The sequence below is a fragment of the Neocloeon triangulifer genome, unplaced genomic scaffold (genome assembly GCF_031216515.1).
Source record: "Neocloeon triangulifer isolate White Clay Creek 2 clone unplaced genomic scaffold, ASM3121651v1 ptg000003l, whole genome shotgun sequence".
Taxonomy (NCBI): Eukaryota; Metazoa; Arthropoda; class Insecta; order Ephemeroptera; family Baetidae; genus Neocloeon; species Neocloeon triangulifer.
This window is the reverse complement of record NW_026775546.1, coordinates 7,603,068-7,619,116: the sequence shown is the minus strand read 5'-3', so window position 1 is coordinate 7,619,116 and position 16,049 is coordinate 7,603,068. Positions and strand designations below refer to the sequence as shown.

The 16,049-nt window shown below is 34.4% G+C and overlaps 1 protein-coding gene across 4 annotated transcripts in view; it reads right to left on the bottom strand.

Annotated features, from left to right (window-relative positions):
- Window positions 1-16,049, bottom strand: part of LOC132192907 (A disintegrin and metalloproteinase with thrombospondin motifs 9-like) — a 97,449-nt gene that overhangs the window by 13,464 nt on the left and 67,936 nt on the right. For all 4 annotated transcript variants that reach the window (XM_059613128.1, XM_059613127.1, XM_059613125.1 and 1 more), the window contains exons 5-6: window positions 3,616-3,805; window positions 59-153 (exon numbers count right to left, since the gene is read on the bottom strand). In XM_059613128.1, coding sequence (XP_059469111.1) covers window positions 59-153; window positions 3,616-3,805 — 285 coding nt within the window. The remainder of the gene's footprint in view (window positions 1-58; window positions 154-3,615; window positions 3,806-16,049) is intronic.

Below are 16,049 nucleotides of genomic sequence, written 5' to 3'. Positions count from 1 at the left end.
TCTGGCAGCTGCCGGTTTGTTTGTCTAGTTCATAAATTTTACAGCCGAGCAGACTCACCGGTGGTTTTGTTGCGTAGTAGTACGATAGTAATGATCTAGAAACACGATGGTGGGTTGAATTCTCTTCATCTTGAGGCTGGTCATCCACGTGATCTGAAATGAGGCATACAGAATTTTCATAATTTAAAATTTAATTTCATAAAATAAAAACAAAATATTAAAAAAAACCAATTTTAATTTTCGATTTATTGTGATTTTGATTGGTCATTTGTTTTGGCTGCGCTTGTTGAATCGGGTTTGCGGCTCTCTCGGAATCATCAATCAGATTGCCCGGCGGTGAACGACAAAAGAAAACCATTGGAGAGAACACGTGCAACAATTGAACGCACGACGAGATCCATCTCATTGCGAGCGGAATGCGCGCATAAATCAGAGGGACAGAATTCCAAATCCGCCGCGAGTTCATTAGCTCGTCCGGCCTTTTTCTTCCTCGCCATCTGCTGTCGCGGAGGGAAATTTGTTGTTTGTTGCGTCCGGCATCGAATTCCGATCTGCCGCCAAAGAATTCCATTGCTCAGCCATTTTAATTAAATAATCTCTGGCCGCCCATTATTATCGCGCCGCGTCCATCTGCAGCTCATTAGGCGGACGTGAGAGAGGAAAAAAATTCAATTTTAAATTATTTTATAATTAGTGATTAGTGAGAGGTGATTCAGCACGATTGTGACTTTCAAGCACAAAGGTTCAATTAATTATAAAAATTTATCGAGTTTCAATAATTTGATTTTTTTTTTATATTTTAGAAAACGTTTAGTTAGTAAAGTAGTTTGAAAATATTTGCAATTTTTAGATTTATTTAAAAGATTTTTGATCAATAAAGCTTCAATTAGCGATCTAGAATACTGAATAGGAACTGAAAAACACGGACAACTGTGGCAAACAATATCACAATAGAATAGGCAACCTGCTTGACATTTGTGTCGTCGGGTTGCATAGTTCCAGATTTTCACTATTTTTTGAACGATCCAATATTCAGCAAGACAAATTATTATAAAAAGATTTAAAATAAATAGAATGTAATAAAAATAAATTAACTTTATATAGTTTTTTAATTTAAAAAAAAAATTGGTTCAAAATGGTACACTTTAATGAAACGAATACAAGACAATAATATATTAAAACAAGCTTCCATCCCACGCTAATCAAGAAATTAACAATGATATCATTAATTTTAAGATTCATCTTATATTTTTACAGAGAAAAGAGTTGACGGCTCAAAACTACTAATATCCTTTAAAAATTCATGTCAACCTTTGAAAAGATAAAATTAAGAATTAAGAAAATAAAAGTGATTTTAATGAACGAAACTATAAAAATCAATATAACAAAAGATTTAACTCCGATTACTTAAAGAAAAACATAATTTGTAAAATTTTTTATGAACAATGTGACGTAAAAATTGGACGAAAAAAATTACATAAGAAAAATATTTTTATTAAAAAAAAAATAGATAATATTGTATCCTTTTCCTCTTTTGTTTATGTGGTAGATCCACAACAGAGATCGAGCCGCACGATTAGGAAGATGGACACACACGTCTCGTGCATAAAAAAGGAAAATTAGTGTGTTTGATTTGGCGTGTGTGACGGCGGATTACGTCACGGTCGCGAATACACACAAGTCTCGCAGTCGCCAAGCAGTCTGAGAAAAAACGGGCGAAAATCTCGGCGGCGGCGGAAGAGAGAGACGGAGATTTTTTCTCTCTACTCGCTGCGAGAGAGCTGTTTAGATAGGCCAGTAGTATTATCCACCGCCCGAAGCGAAACACCTGCTCCTATCTATTTTCATATACACCACGTATATGTTTCTCTCCACTCATCATCTCGCGCGCGCTTTTTCTCTCCGCAGAAGAGACGCCGCCGCGCCGAAAGAGATGCAGCAAATTGATTGTGTGCGAAAATTAAAGGGTGATGCTCGTTAGGCCTGCGCGATTTTGTGGCTGATCCGCCGGCAAATTTTAATGAGACAATTTTTTCTGCGCTTTTTCTACTGGTGCGTGACTTTGGGGTTTCTTTAATTTTATTTCTAATTGGTCAACTTTGATGCTTTGTGGGTTTTAATTAAATTTACTGACGGGCGCGGGTAACTGTCGTTGTGCCAAGAGAGATGCGTCTGCGGCGGATCGCGATAAATGTGCGAGACGCCCAAAGTGCCTGGATTTCCCAGCAACGTCAAACTCCAATTTTAAAAAGCAAATTTGCTGAAAAAAGACTTGACAGAAATAGAATAAAATTGGTATATCAAAAGTTATTTTCAAAGTTAAAATAAACAATACAAAAACGTGTTTTCTCACAATAAATTTTTTTTTAGTATGAAAACGATAGTTTTATAATCAATTTTTGATTAATTGAAAGTTATCAAGAAAGTTAATCCATATTTGTACAATCACATCGTTTGAATTATTGAATCAACCTTATCTTTTTTTTACCTAAATTTCCATTGATCACTTGGTTTCAAAAAATGAACTTAACCCTTCTTATTTCCTTTTCCCATTAAATTGGAAGACGAACTCTTTCATGTGAAGTTCCCACGTGCAGCATGACAAGAAATTAATTTTTTTGCACACTTATATCCGTGTGAAGGTGCGAAATGCGGACAAAAAAGTGCAAGCGGAATGGGAGATTATGTCATGCGTCCGCACCTGGCCGGCCGCTTATTTTTTCAGTCTCTCTCTTACTCTGATCGAAGGTACAAAGTTGCGAAAAGTAAAAAGCAGTCATTAGCGCGGCTGATGAGCGGGAAGTGCGCGGAGCCGCGGGCAAGGTCGGATGGCATGAAATAAATGGTCGCTCTGGCACTCGAGCAGTACCACCTTGATGGCCTTCCATTGCTGCGGCGGGATTACGAACTTCGCGCCTGCTTTCATTAAGCACGCAAGTGACACACGCGGATTTTTATCTTCAGGTCATTAATTTTAAAGTGCCGCCGCACTTCCGCTTTCATTTGGTCTCATCTATTCGAATTTGGATTAAAATGAGATGTAGAGAAGCGAATTTTTTGCAAAAATTCTAAAAAAAATCTGAGCAAACACTCACCGAGTTCATGCCGTATTTATTTAAAATTTCTTTAAGCAAATCAGGAAGGGATCAGATCATTAAATATTATTATACAATGAATTTATTAATAAATAATTAAATCTCTTTTTAATTTTCTTTTAAATGATCCAATTTTCCATTATTTGTTTCGACCTAATAATAAAAGTAGTTCTTATTTTAAAGGCGTTATACCTAGAATTGTCTAAGATCAATTTCTTTCGAAAAAAGTAAATTAAACTTGCAATTTGCATTTAAAATTAATAAATTTTTAACACTGAAATATACTTAATTTTTCACTACTAAAGAAATGAAATTTAATATTTTTTAATCCTAATGATTTGCTTAAAGTAATTTTAAATAAATACGGCATGAAGTGATGCACTCGGTGAGTGTTTGCTCAGATTTTTTTTTTAGCATTTTTGCAAACAATTCGCGAGTGGCGGCTGAACCAACAATGGCTTTTCGCATGTCCTCACTAACAGTCGCGCCGGCTAACGAGCGAGGGTGTCGAGTTACGCACCTGTGGCGGGCGAGTGAGGTACGGCGCAGTGACTCTCCTCCGGCTGGTCTGCGTCGCCGGCCGGCGCGACCAGAGGGTACATGGCGTGCATCACCGACGGACTAGAGGGCACATCAGTCGCGTTCTCCGGCGGCCAGTACTCGGACGGCTCGACGAAGTAAATGCCGTGGGACGTCCGGATGTAGCCAAACTGCAACAGATCATGAAAAAATTATAAATTACTAAATAAAAAAACTATTTGCAATGGAGGCTTTGGTGAATTTAAGAATAATATAATTATTAAAATTTTATTTACTGCAATTTAATACATAATATTTTGAAAAGAGATTTTAATTAGTTTCTTTTTAATTGTATAATGAACTGCGGAGGATGGGGGTATTTTGATGTCGGAAAATTCAGCAAAATTATTGCTAGTGGTGGTGCCGTTTTGTCCAACAAACAACTACCTGTTTCTATAACGATTTTCTTTCATCAAAAATTACATTTAAACAATGTTACGTAACAATTGAAAAAAAAACAATAATAACATCATTTTAGTCCCTAAACTTTTTAATAAATTTTTACTAAAACGCAATGGAGCACAAATTAAAATCTGAATAATAACTAGTTGAAAAAACTCGCAGTTTTTCTCAATTTAATTTCAATTCTTTTTTATTTTACTCAATATCATTGATTTTTTTTAAATATATTTAAATCTTTTTTCTCAAAAATTTCAGACGAGCATTGAATTGAAACAAGCTGTTTGGAAATGAGAGAAATCTTTTTAAATCCTCGCTGGCTCGTTGCGCAATGTCCAGCCGAGTTATCGTTTGCGCGGCTGAGCAAGATTTATGTCCTCGCGACGGCTGCAGCATTATTTTTTATGCTCGCGTCCTTCAGAGTGATTGTTGTGGTCGGGAAATGCAGGCAAAGAAATGCGACACCGGCTTTGGCGAACCGAGATATGCAGCTGCGTCTTATTTAAAAAGAAGGCAATTTTTCAAGCGTGAAAACAATCTCATCAGTTTTCGGTTGCGAAAGAATAAGAAGGAGACGTTGCATGCATAAATATAATAAATGAGATGTCGCCTCCTTCAAATCTTAATCGCTGAAAACTGCTTGATTTGTCTTCGTTAAAACGGCTAAAGTAATTGAGTCGGACAACAACGGATTTAATTGTCATTTTGTTAAATGAAATGTGCAGCCACAAAATGCATTTTTAAAATGCAAAAAGTTTAATTTTTTAATTGATGAATATGACCTGTTGAATAAAATTAAATTTGCAAGAACAAAAATTTATAGGAATTTTAACTTTTTTGACTGAAGTTTAAGTTAAAATATCTGAAAAATATTCTAGTCTGAAAATTCACTTTTTAAATTTGAGTTTCAGCACGGATGATTTTAAATGAAATTTTTAAAAGCCGATTTTGCATTTCATTTCCTACTTCTTCCTCCAACTCGAAAGTGGAGCACGTTGGTGAGAAATTTCATTTGAGGCGGTCTGTTTTCGCGGCGAGCACACAGTTGCATCTCTTTCATTGACATGTTATTCCAAACAGGCCGAGCCAGCAGCAGCAGACTCTCTCACGCACACACCAACTCGCCATTCATTATGGACCACTATTTATAAATACACGAGAGGCTCGCAACTCGAGCGTGCTCCACACCGCAGACTCCGAACCAAAAAAATCCATGACTAAATTTCATAAATTTATAAGTGCTAAAATTAATTTTTAGTTTATAACTTGCAACGAAAACAGAGGGAAAAAATTTGAAAGGCAGAAATACTGAATGAAAATTTTGGAAAATCTAATTTTATTTTTTAAATAAATAAGTATTAAATTTGTTAATGTATTGCAGTTTTTCCTGGCGGGGTCGTCGACTCCATATCCCAATTTGGCCATCAATTAAATTATTAATCTCGGCAAGGGTGTAATTAAGGAGGGCCTTAAGTAGGGCCGGGGGCGCGCGCACGATTTCAATTTAACAAAAGTGGTCCAGTTAGACGCTGGCTAATAAATATGCAAGGAGGAAATTGCAGCGGATTCCTTGTTTTTTTTTCTCTCCTCGCAGACACCCTAGGCTCTATTACGCCGGGCTCGCCCCGCGCCATTAATTATACAATTTTACGCAGGCCAATTCAGACTTAATGAAAGTACAAGTGGTGTGCCGTGCCCGCGCCTCTTATGCCAATGTCATAATTTCACCGACCAACAGACCTTTTATTAACTCTCGGGCATGATTTGCATACCGTGACGACGGCACTGGATCTATTAAAAATTGTAAATATCACTCTTTGAAAGATCAATTTGTTTTTGAAATTATGTATTGCAAAATTGTTAGAGGATCAAATAGGAAATTCTTTAAATTTTTAATTGCGACTGAAAATTATACAAAAATATTGATGGTTATCCTATCAGCATAAAAATTCACACTCCTTTAAAACATTCCTGTTTCTCATTCAGAAAAAATAAATTATTTAACAGTGGTAAAAACAGGAAGAAAGCAAAAAGCCTAACAGAAATTTTTTTAAATTAAGAAGAAATTTAAATTGACGTAGAATTAAAAATAATTAAAAATTTTTAGGCAAAAATAATGTAGTTTTGAGTGCCTTATCTTGTTAAATTAAGTTATTTTATAAAAAAAAAAATAGGTTTTAATGAGAAAATCCTGTATAAAAAAAATGAAAATAATACGACTCCCTTGCTAGAGAATATCTTTTGAAAACAAACATACCCTACTTGACGGTGAACACACACGCACGCAAGACATAAATTTGCAGCAGAGCGTAATTTCGTCGTCTTGCATACATTAGAGGGAATAACGCTGCGAGTGTCATTTCTCTTTGCTGACGAGAGGGAAATGACGAATTGGGTCAACACAAGTGCACTCTTTTTATTAATTACGAAACGCATCTTCTCCCTGCAATAATTGATCTACGGCCGGTTTCACACTTCCTCTCCTCTCGCCGATGAGAAACACTTGTGAAATATTGAAGGGCCATCGGGGATTTGGGCTTTGCATCATAATAATTTCTCAGGCAAAGAAAGAAAGTTCATTCCAATTAACGTGCTGAATTATTTATCGTGTCGCCAATCAACTTCGAGTTTGGTCAACCTCCATAAAGATAAGTGGTCTCGACCGAGGCACATCAATTAGACGAAAATAAAGAGAGGCGCTTTCCTCAAAACGATTAGTTTTTTATATTTAAATGCAAATTAATTTGAATTATTTCCACTTAAAGTCGATTTCATCTCTAACTTTATATAAAAAAAAATACCTACAAAAAAATACGAAAATTAACATTTATTTCTTTTGCGTTTCAAAATTTACTTAGATTTGATAATCAATTATCGATTTAATTTATATCAATTTCAAACCGTAAAATCTCTTTTTTAAAATCAGTTTATAAATTATTTTCACGTACAAAATTAAATTAAAATTTTCAAAGCTTGGAACTTGAATATGCAAAAGTCGTGGCACTTTTCTTTATTTTAATCGAAATATCGGCCAGATTCAACTTTTCAGAAGGGTTGATTTTAATTGCTCGGTGAATTGGGAAACCCCGGCATAGAGAAATTTCGTTCGCAGACTTGCAAAAAGCGCACCCCTTTCGCACACACATGCTTTTGATAAATGCCGGTGATTCACTGGCGGAGAAAGATTTTCGCACGCCAAGCTGTTGGCACGGAATTATTTTTGGTGCGTTTCGGGACGGCGACCCCCGTCACTAATGGACCGAGCGGCGCGCGCGCGTGTAAAAATAATAATTCACGCAGAAAAAGAGTCGCGACCAAATTTACAACGCCGCCGCCTGTGCATCGTAACAAACTAAAATTTAATTTTTGATCGTATAATTTTTTTATTTTGATTGGTGGATCGAAGCCAAATTTTTTTTCTGTGACAAATTGACCTTTTTTCCTGTTGGTGTGCAATTGAGAAATAAATTGATGCGCGAACAGACGCGCTGATTGTTGTGTGAAAAAGGTTCGAGTTGCAGCTGGAAATTTTATTGCCAATCTCATTTCAGAGGGATGCTCTTGCGTTTCTCAACCAAACTGGCGGCGATTTCTTATTCTGTTGCACAATCAGAGCTGAAGAGAGAAGAAGAGAAGAGGGTAATATAAATTGCCGAGGGATTTTCATACATGCAAGCTGCGGTTTTGCAACAAGATGAAGAAACAATAATCTCAAGTTATTTTAAAGCGTTTTCGCAAGAAAGTATTTTTAATGAAAATGGAATGGATTAGAAATTTAATAAAAATATTTACACATAGACCTAGACCTCAAACATTTGGAAGAAACAGCGTGAAATAAATTTATTTTAACTGTAAACAATATTGGCATGTCTTCTTTTGGGGAAAGCAGGACAAGTGAAATGGACCGTTTTTGTGCATGCTGCATTTGGAGACGCGATTTATTGGGTGGCTGGGTGGGTCACGAGTCCTTGGTCCAGTGAACTGTGCGCGGGGCAGACAGATGAGGAGGAAATGCGTCACTCGGCGCATCTCTTTCTCGAGAGAATAATCGAGGAAGCAGGCGGAATGATATTTCACGGCGCTAAACGCCGCCTGTCAAAAGTCGCGGCCGCGAGAGCCGAGTGAGAAATATGATTATTGTTCGCTTGGCGCCTTTTCCGCTCCACAGAGCACGTGCAGGAATTTGCCATCCTTCTTTTCTTCGCTTCTTTGCTCGAATTTGCTAAATAAATTAGTCCCCGCCGCGGCGATGATGTCACTTGAGTGAAAAGCTCGCATCCCATTCATAAATTCGGAGCCATGACATAATCCTTAAATTTGGTCAACGCACCTCCCGCTGTTTCCATTAATTTACTCCACGCACAAATTGAGTGAATTACTGCTTGCTTGTCAACAAAATGCTCCACTCTGCAAACTCAACCTCCATAAAATATAAAGTTTTTATTTAATTAAATTTCAAGCGCAAAAGATTAAGAGAGGTTTTGACATTAGATATTAAAATGACACACAAAAAAAATATTGCGCTGTAACTTCTATTAAGAGCTAAAATTATGTATCTTGGAAGCAAACCGCAAAAAAAACGTTATCACGCATGAGGTATCTTGAATCCTTCAATAAATAAAACGATATTGTGAATTAATATGTATTCTGGTAGATCTTTATGTAAAAGTTGACTATTGATATCATTCAATAAAGCGCTTAAGCTATTTAAACAATGAATTTTAATTGATATTTAATAATGGTTATGCGTTGCGCTCGCCCTGCGCTCGGCCTGCGCTCGGCCTGCGCTCGGCCTGCGCTCGGCCTGCGCTCGGCCTGCGCTCGGCCTGCGCTCGGCCTGCGCTCGGCCTGCGCTCGGCCTGCGCTCGGCCTGCGCTCGGCCTGCGCTCGGCCTGCGCTCGGCCTTCGCTCACCCTGCGCTCGCCCTGCGCTCGTCGCTTTTTTATTAATAGCACAAAAGGAAATGTCATGCTGAATGCAATGATATATTTTAAAACTAAAATTTTTAACCAATATATAAAAATTATTAAGGATTTGTAAATATATAATAATAATTAATTTTCGTATTAAGGAAATTTTTTTAATAAATGATCCTGTGAAATAATTTATAGGCAACAAAATAAACTTCCTTTTGCGTAATTGTCATTTAGTTTGTAAATTTTTGCCACTGAAAATAAAGCTAAAAATTTAAAATTCTTTTATTTTAGGATTTTTTAGCATAGCCTTTTGATTCAGCGTGCAAAATTTAGTGGAATATTTTGGTTGAAAAAATCAAAGCAGTTCGAAAGTTATAAATTAATTGCATTATATATTTTAATGATTCTCTGAAAATAGTATTTTTGTTCAGGAAGCATAACTTTTTAACTGCTTTGAAATTTTCTCTCATAACTTCACTATTTATTGAAAATAGCACGCCAGAACGATTGGCTATGCTGAAAATTTTTTTCTAGCAAAATTTTGAGGCGTCCCGCGTAAATTGAAACATTTTTATAACAAGTATTTGCTGCTAAATAAGCATAAACGTGGACAGACCTTTGTTTGACGAAATTTCAACTTTGAGGCGGGTTGAGTTTTCATATTTTGTTAGTTTTCAAGTCACTCAGAGGCAGTCAAATAATCAAAAAATGAAATAAAACTACCACTGATGAGCAAGGGATCAACTTGAAATTTAGAGTTGAAATCTTGGTTTAGGTCTGTCGGTGATGAAACGTCTATAAAGTAAAAGTTGCCTATTGATATCATTCAATAAAGCGCTTAAGCTATTTAAACAATGAATTTTAATTGATATTTAATAATAGTTCTGCGACGAAGCGTTCCGTGTGAATTGAAACATTTTTATAACAAGTATTTGCTGCTAAATAAGCATAAACGTGGATAGACCATTATTTGACGGAATTTCAACTTTGAGGCGGGTTGATTTATCATAATTTGTTAGTTTTAAAGTCACTCAGGGGCAGTCAAATAATCAAAAAATGAAATTAAACTACCACTGATGAGCAACGGATCAACTTGAAATTTTGAGTAGAAATCTTGGTTTAGGTCTGTTGGTGATGAAACGTCTATAAAGTAAAAGTTGCCTATTGATATCATTCAATAAAGCGCTTATTCTATTTAAACAATGAATTTTAATTGATATTTAATAATAGTTCTGCGACGAAGCGTTCCGTGTGAATTGAAACATATTTATAACAAGTATTTGCTGCTAAATAAGCATAAACGTGGATAGACCTTTATTTGACGGAATTTCAACTTTGAGGCGGGTTGATTTATCATAATTTGTTAGTTTTAAAGTCACTCAGGGGCAGTCAAATAATCAAAAAATGAAATAAAACTACCACTGATGAGCAAGGGATCAACTTGAAATTTAGAGTTGAAATCTTGGTTTAGGTCTGTTGGTGATGAAACGTCTATAAAGTAAAAGTTGCTTATTGATATCATTCAATAAAGCGCTTAAGCTATTTAAACAATGAATTTTAATTGATATTTAATAATAGTTCTGCGACGAAGCGTTCCGTGTGAATTGAAACATTTTTATAACAAGTGTTTGCTGCTAAATAAGCATAAACGTGGATAGACCTTTTTTTGACGGAATTTCAACTTTGAGGCGGGTTGATTTATCATAATTTGTTAGTTTTAAAGTTACTCAGAGGCAGTCAAATAATCAAAAAATGAAATAAAACTACCACTGATGAGCAAGGGATCAACTTGAAATTTAGAGTTGAAATCTTGGTTTAGGTCTGTTGGTGATGAAACGTCTATAAAGTAAAAGTTGCTTATTGATATCATTCAATAAAGCGCTTAAGCTATTTAAACAATGAATTTTAATTGATATTTAATAATAGTTCTGCGACCAAGCGTTCCGTGTGAATTGAAACATTTTTATAACAAGTTTTTGCTGCTAAATAAGCATAAACGTGGATAGACCTTTTTTTGACGGAATTTCAACTTTGAGGCGGGTTGATTTATCATAATTTGTTAGTTTTAAAGTCACTCAGAGGCAGTCAAATAATCAAAAAATGAAATAAAACTACCACTGATGAGCAAGGGATCAATCAACTTGAAATTTAGAGTTGAAATCTTGGTTTAGGTCTGTTGGTGATGAAACGTCTATAAAGTAAAAGTTGCTTATTGATATCATTCAATAAAGCGCTTAAGCTATTTAAACAATGAATTTTAATTGAAATTTAATAATAGTTCTGCGACGAAGCGTTCCGTGTGAATTGAAACATTTTTATAACAAGTATTTGCTGCTAAATAAGCATAAACGTGGATAGACCTTTTTTTGACGGAATTTCAACTTTGAGGCGGGTTGATTTATCATAATTTGTTAGTTTTAAAGTCACTCAGAGGCAGTCAAATAATCAAAAAATGAAATAAAACTACCACTGATGAGCAAGGGATCAACTTGAAATTTAGAGTTGAAATCTTGGTTTAGGTCTGTTGGTGATGAAACGTCTATAAAGTAAAAGTTGCTTATTGATCTCATTCAATAAAGCGCTTAAGCTATTTAAACAATGAATTTTAATTGATATTTAATAATAGTTCTGCGACGAAGCGTTCCGTGTGAATTGAAACATTTTTATAACAAGTTTTTGCTGCTAAATAAGCATAAACGTGGATAGACCTTTTTTTGACGGAATTTCAACTTTGAGGCGGGTTGATTTATCATAATTTGTTAGTTTTAAAGTCACTCAGAGGCAGTCAAATAATCAAAAAATGAAATAAAACTACCACTGATGAGCAAGGGATCAACTTGAAATTTAGAGTTGAAATCTTGGTTTAGGTCTGTTGGTGATGAAACGTCTATAAAGTAAAAGTTGCTTATTGATCTCATTCAATAAAGCGCTTAAGCTATTTAAACAATGAATTTTAATTGATATTTAATAATAGTTCTGCGACGAAGAGTTCCGTGTGAATTGAAACATTTTTATAACAAGTTTTTGCTGCTAAATAAGCATAAACGTGGATAGACCTTTTTTTGACGGAATTTCAACTTTGAGGCGGGTTGATTTATCATAATTTGTTAGTTTTAAAGTCACTCAGAGGCAGTCAAATAATCAAAAAATGAAATAAAACTACCACTGATGAGCAAGGGATCAATCAACTTGAAATTTAGAGTTGAAATCTTGGTTTAGGTCTGTTGGTGATGAAACGTCTATAAAGTAAAAGTTGCTTATTGATATCATTCAATAAAGCGCTTAAGCTATTTAAACAATGAATTTTAATTGAAATTTAATAATAGTTCTGCGACGAAGCGTTCCGTGTGAATTGAAACATTTTTATAACAAGTATTTGCTGCTAAATAAGCATAAACGTGGATAGACCTTTTTTTGACGGAATTTCAACTTTGAGGCGGGTTGATTTATCATAATTTGTTAGTTTTAAAGTCACTCAGAGGCAGTCAAATAATCAAAAAATGAAATAAAACTACCACTGATGAGCAAGGGATCAACTTGAAATTTAGAGTTGAAATCTTGGTTTAGGTCTGTTGGTGATGAAACGTCTATAAAGTAAAAGTTGCTTATTGATCTCATTCAATAAAGCGCTTAAGCTATTTAAACAATGAATTTTAATTGATATTTAATAATAGTTCTGCGACGAAGCGTTCCGTGTGAATTGAAACATTTTTATAACAAGTTTTTGCTGCTAAATAAGCATAAACGTGGATAGACCTTTTTTTGACGGAATTTCAACTTTGAGGCGGGTTGATTTATCATAATTTGTTAGTTTTAAAGTCACTCAGAGGCAGTCAAATAATCAAAAAATGAAATAAAACTACCACTGATGAGCAAGGGATCAACTTGAAATTTAGAGTTGAAATCTTGGTTTAGGTCTGTTGGTGATGAAACGTCTATAAAGTAAAAGTTGCTTATTGATCTCATTCAATAAAGCGCTTAAGCTATTTAAACAATGAATTTTAATTGATATTTAATAATAGTTCTGCGACGAAGAGTTCCGTGTGAATTGAAACATTTTTATAACAAGTGTTTGCTGCTAAATAAGCATAAACGTGGATAGACCTTTTTTTGACGGAATTTCAACTTTGAGGCGGGTTGATTTATCATAATTTGTTAGTTTTAAAGTCACTCAGAGGCAGTCAAATAATCAAAAAATGAAATAAAACTACCACTGATGAGCAAGGGATCAACTTGAAATTTAGAGTTGAAATCTTGGTTTAGGTCTGTTGGTGATGAAACGTCTATAAAGTAAAAGTTGCTTATTGATCTCATTCAATAAAGCGCTTAAGCTATTTAAACAATGAATTTTAATTGATATTTAATAATAGTTCTGCGACGAAGCGTTCCGTGTGAATTGAAACATTTTTATAACAAGTATTTGCTGCTAAATAAGCATAAACGTGGATAGACCTTTTTTTGACGGAATTTCAACTTTGAGGCGGGTTGATTTATCATAATTTGTTAGTTTTAAAGTCACTCAGAGGCAGTCAAATAATCAAAAAATGAAATAAAACTACCACTGATGAGCAAGGGATCAACTTGAAAGTTTAAGTAGAAATCTTGGTTTAGGTCTGTCGGTGATGAAACGTCTATAAAGTAAAAGTTGCTTATTGATATCATTCAATAAAGCGCTTAAGCTATTTAAACAATGAATTTTAATTGAAATTTAATAATAGTTCTGCGACGAAGCGTTCCGTGTGAATTGAAACATTTTTATAACAAGTATTTGCTGCTAAATAAGCATAAACGTGGATAGACCTTTTTTTGACGGAATTTCAACTTTGAGGCGGGTTGATTTATCATAATTTGTTAGTTTTAAAGTTACTCAGAGGCAGTCAAATAATCAAAAAATGAAATAAAACTACCACTGATGAGCAAGGGATCAACTTGAAATTTAGAGTTGAAATCTTGGTTTAGGTCTGTTGGTGATGAAACGTCTATAAAGTAAAAGTTGCTTATTGATATCATTCAATAAAGCGCTTAAGCTATTTAAACAATGAATTTTAATTGATATTTAATAATAGTTCTGCGACCAAGCGTTCCGTGTGAATTGAAACATTTTTATAACAAGTTTTTGCTGCTAAATAAGCATAAACGTGGATAGACCTTTTTTTGACGGAATTTCAACTTTGAGGCGGGTTGATTTATCATAATTTGTTAGTTTTAAAGTCACTCAGAGGCAGTCAAATAATCAAAAAATGAAATAAAACTACCACTGATGAGCAAGGGATCAATCAACTTGAAATTTAGAGTTGAAATCTTGGTTTAGGTCTGTTGGTGATGAAACGTCTATAAAGTAAAAGTTGCTTATTGATATCATTCAATAAAGCGCTTAAGCTATTTAAACAATGAATTTTAATTGAAATTTAATAATAGTTCTGCGACGAAGCGTTCCGTGTGAATTGAAACATTTTTATAACAAGTATTTGCTGCTAAATAAGCATAAACGTGGATAGACCTTTTTTTGACGGAATTTCAACTTTGAGGCGGGTTGATTTATCATAATTTGTTAGTTTTAAAGTCACTCAGAGGCAGTCAAATAATCAAAAAATGAAATAAAACTACCACTGATGAGCAAGGGATCAACTTGAAATTTAGAGTTGAAATCTTGGTTTAGGTCTGTTGGTGATGAAACGTCTATAAAGTAAAAGTTGCTTATTGATCTCATTCAATAAAGCGCTTAAGCTATTTAAACAATGAATTTTAATTGATATTTAATAATAGTTCTGCGACGAAGAGTTCCGTGTGAATTGAAACATTTTTATAACAAGTGTTTGCTGCTAAATAAGCATAAACGTGGATAGACCTTTTTTTGACGGAATTTCAACTTTGAGGCGGGTTGATTTATCATAATTTGTTAGTTTTAAAGTCACTCAGAGGCAGTCAAATAATCAAAAAATGAAATAAAACTACCACTGATGAGCAAGGGATCAACTTGAAATTTAGAGTTGAAATCTTGGTTTAGGTCTGTTGGTGATGAAACGTCTATAAAGTAAAAGTTGCTTATTGATCTCATTCAATAAAGCGCTTAAGCTATTTAAACAATGAATTTTAATTGATATTTAATAATAGTTCTGCGACGAAGCGTTCCGTGTGAATTGAAACATTTTTATAACAAGTATTTGCTGCTAAATAAGCATAAACGTGGATAGACCTTTTTTTGACGGAATTTCAACTTTGAGGCGGGTTGATTTATCATAATTTGTTAGTTTTAAAGTCACTCAGAGGCAGTCAAATAATCAAAAAATGAAATAAAACTACCACTGATGAGCAAGGGATCAACTTGAAAGTTTAAGTAGAAATCTTGGTTTAGGTCTGTCGGTGATGAAACGTCTATAAAGTAAAAGTTGCTTATTGATATCATTCAATAAAGCGCTTAAGCTATTTAAACAATGAATTTTAATTGAAATTTAATAATAGTTCTGCGACGAAGCGTTCCGTGTGAATTGAAACATTTTTATAACAAGTATTTGCTGCTAAATAAGCATAAACGTGGATAGACCTTTTTTTGACGGAATTTCAACTTTGAGGCGGGTTGATTTATCATAATTTGTTAGTTTTAAAGTTACTCAGAGGCAGTCAAATAATCAAAAAATGAAATAAAACTACCACTGATGAGCAAGGGATCAACTTGAAATTTAGAGTTGAAATCTTGGTTTAGGTCTGTTGGTGATGAAACGTCTATAAAGTAAAAGTTGCTTATTGATATCATTCAATAAAGCGCTTAAGCTATTTAAACAATGAATTTTAATTGATATTTAATAATAGTTCTGCGACCAAGCGTTCCGTGTGAATTGAAACATTTTTATAACAAGTTTTTGCTGCTAAATAAGCATAAACGTGGATAGACCTTTTTTTGACGGAATTTCAACTTTGAGGCGGGTTGATTTATCATAATTTGTTAGTTTTAAAGTCACTCAGAGGCAGTCAAATAATCAAAAAATGAAATAAAACTACCACTGATGAGCAAGGGATCAATCAACTTGAAATTTAGAGTTGAAATCTTGGTTTAGGTCTG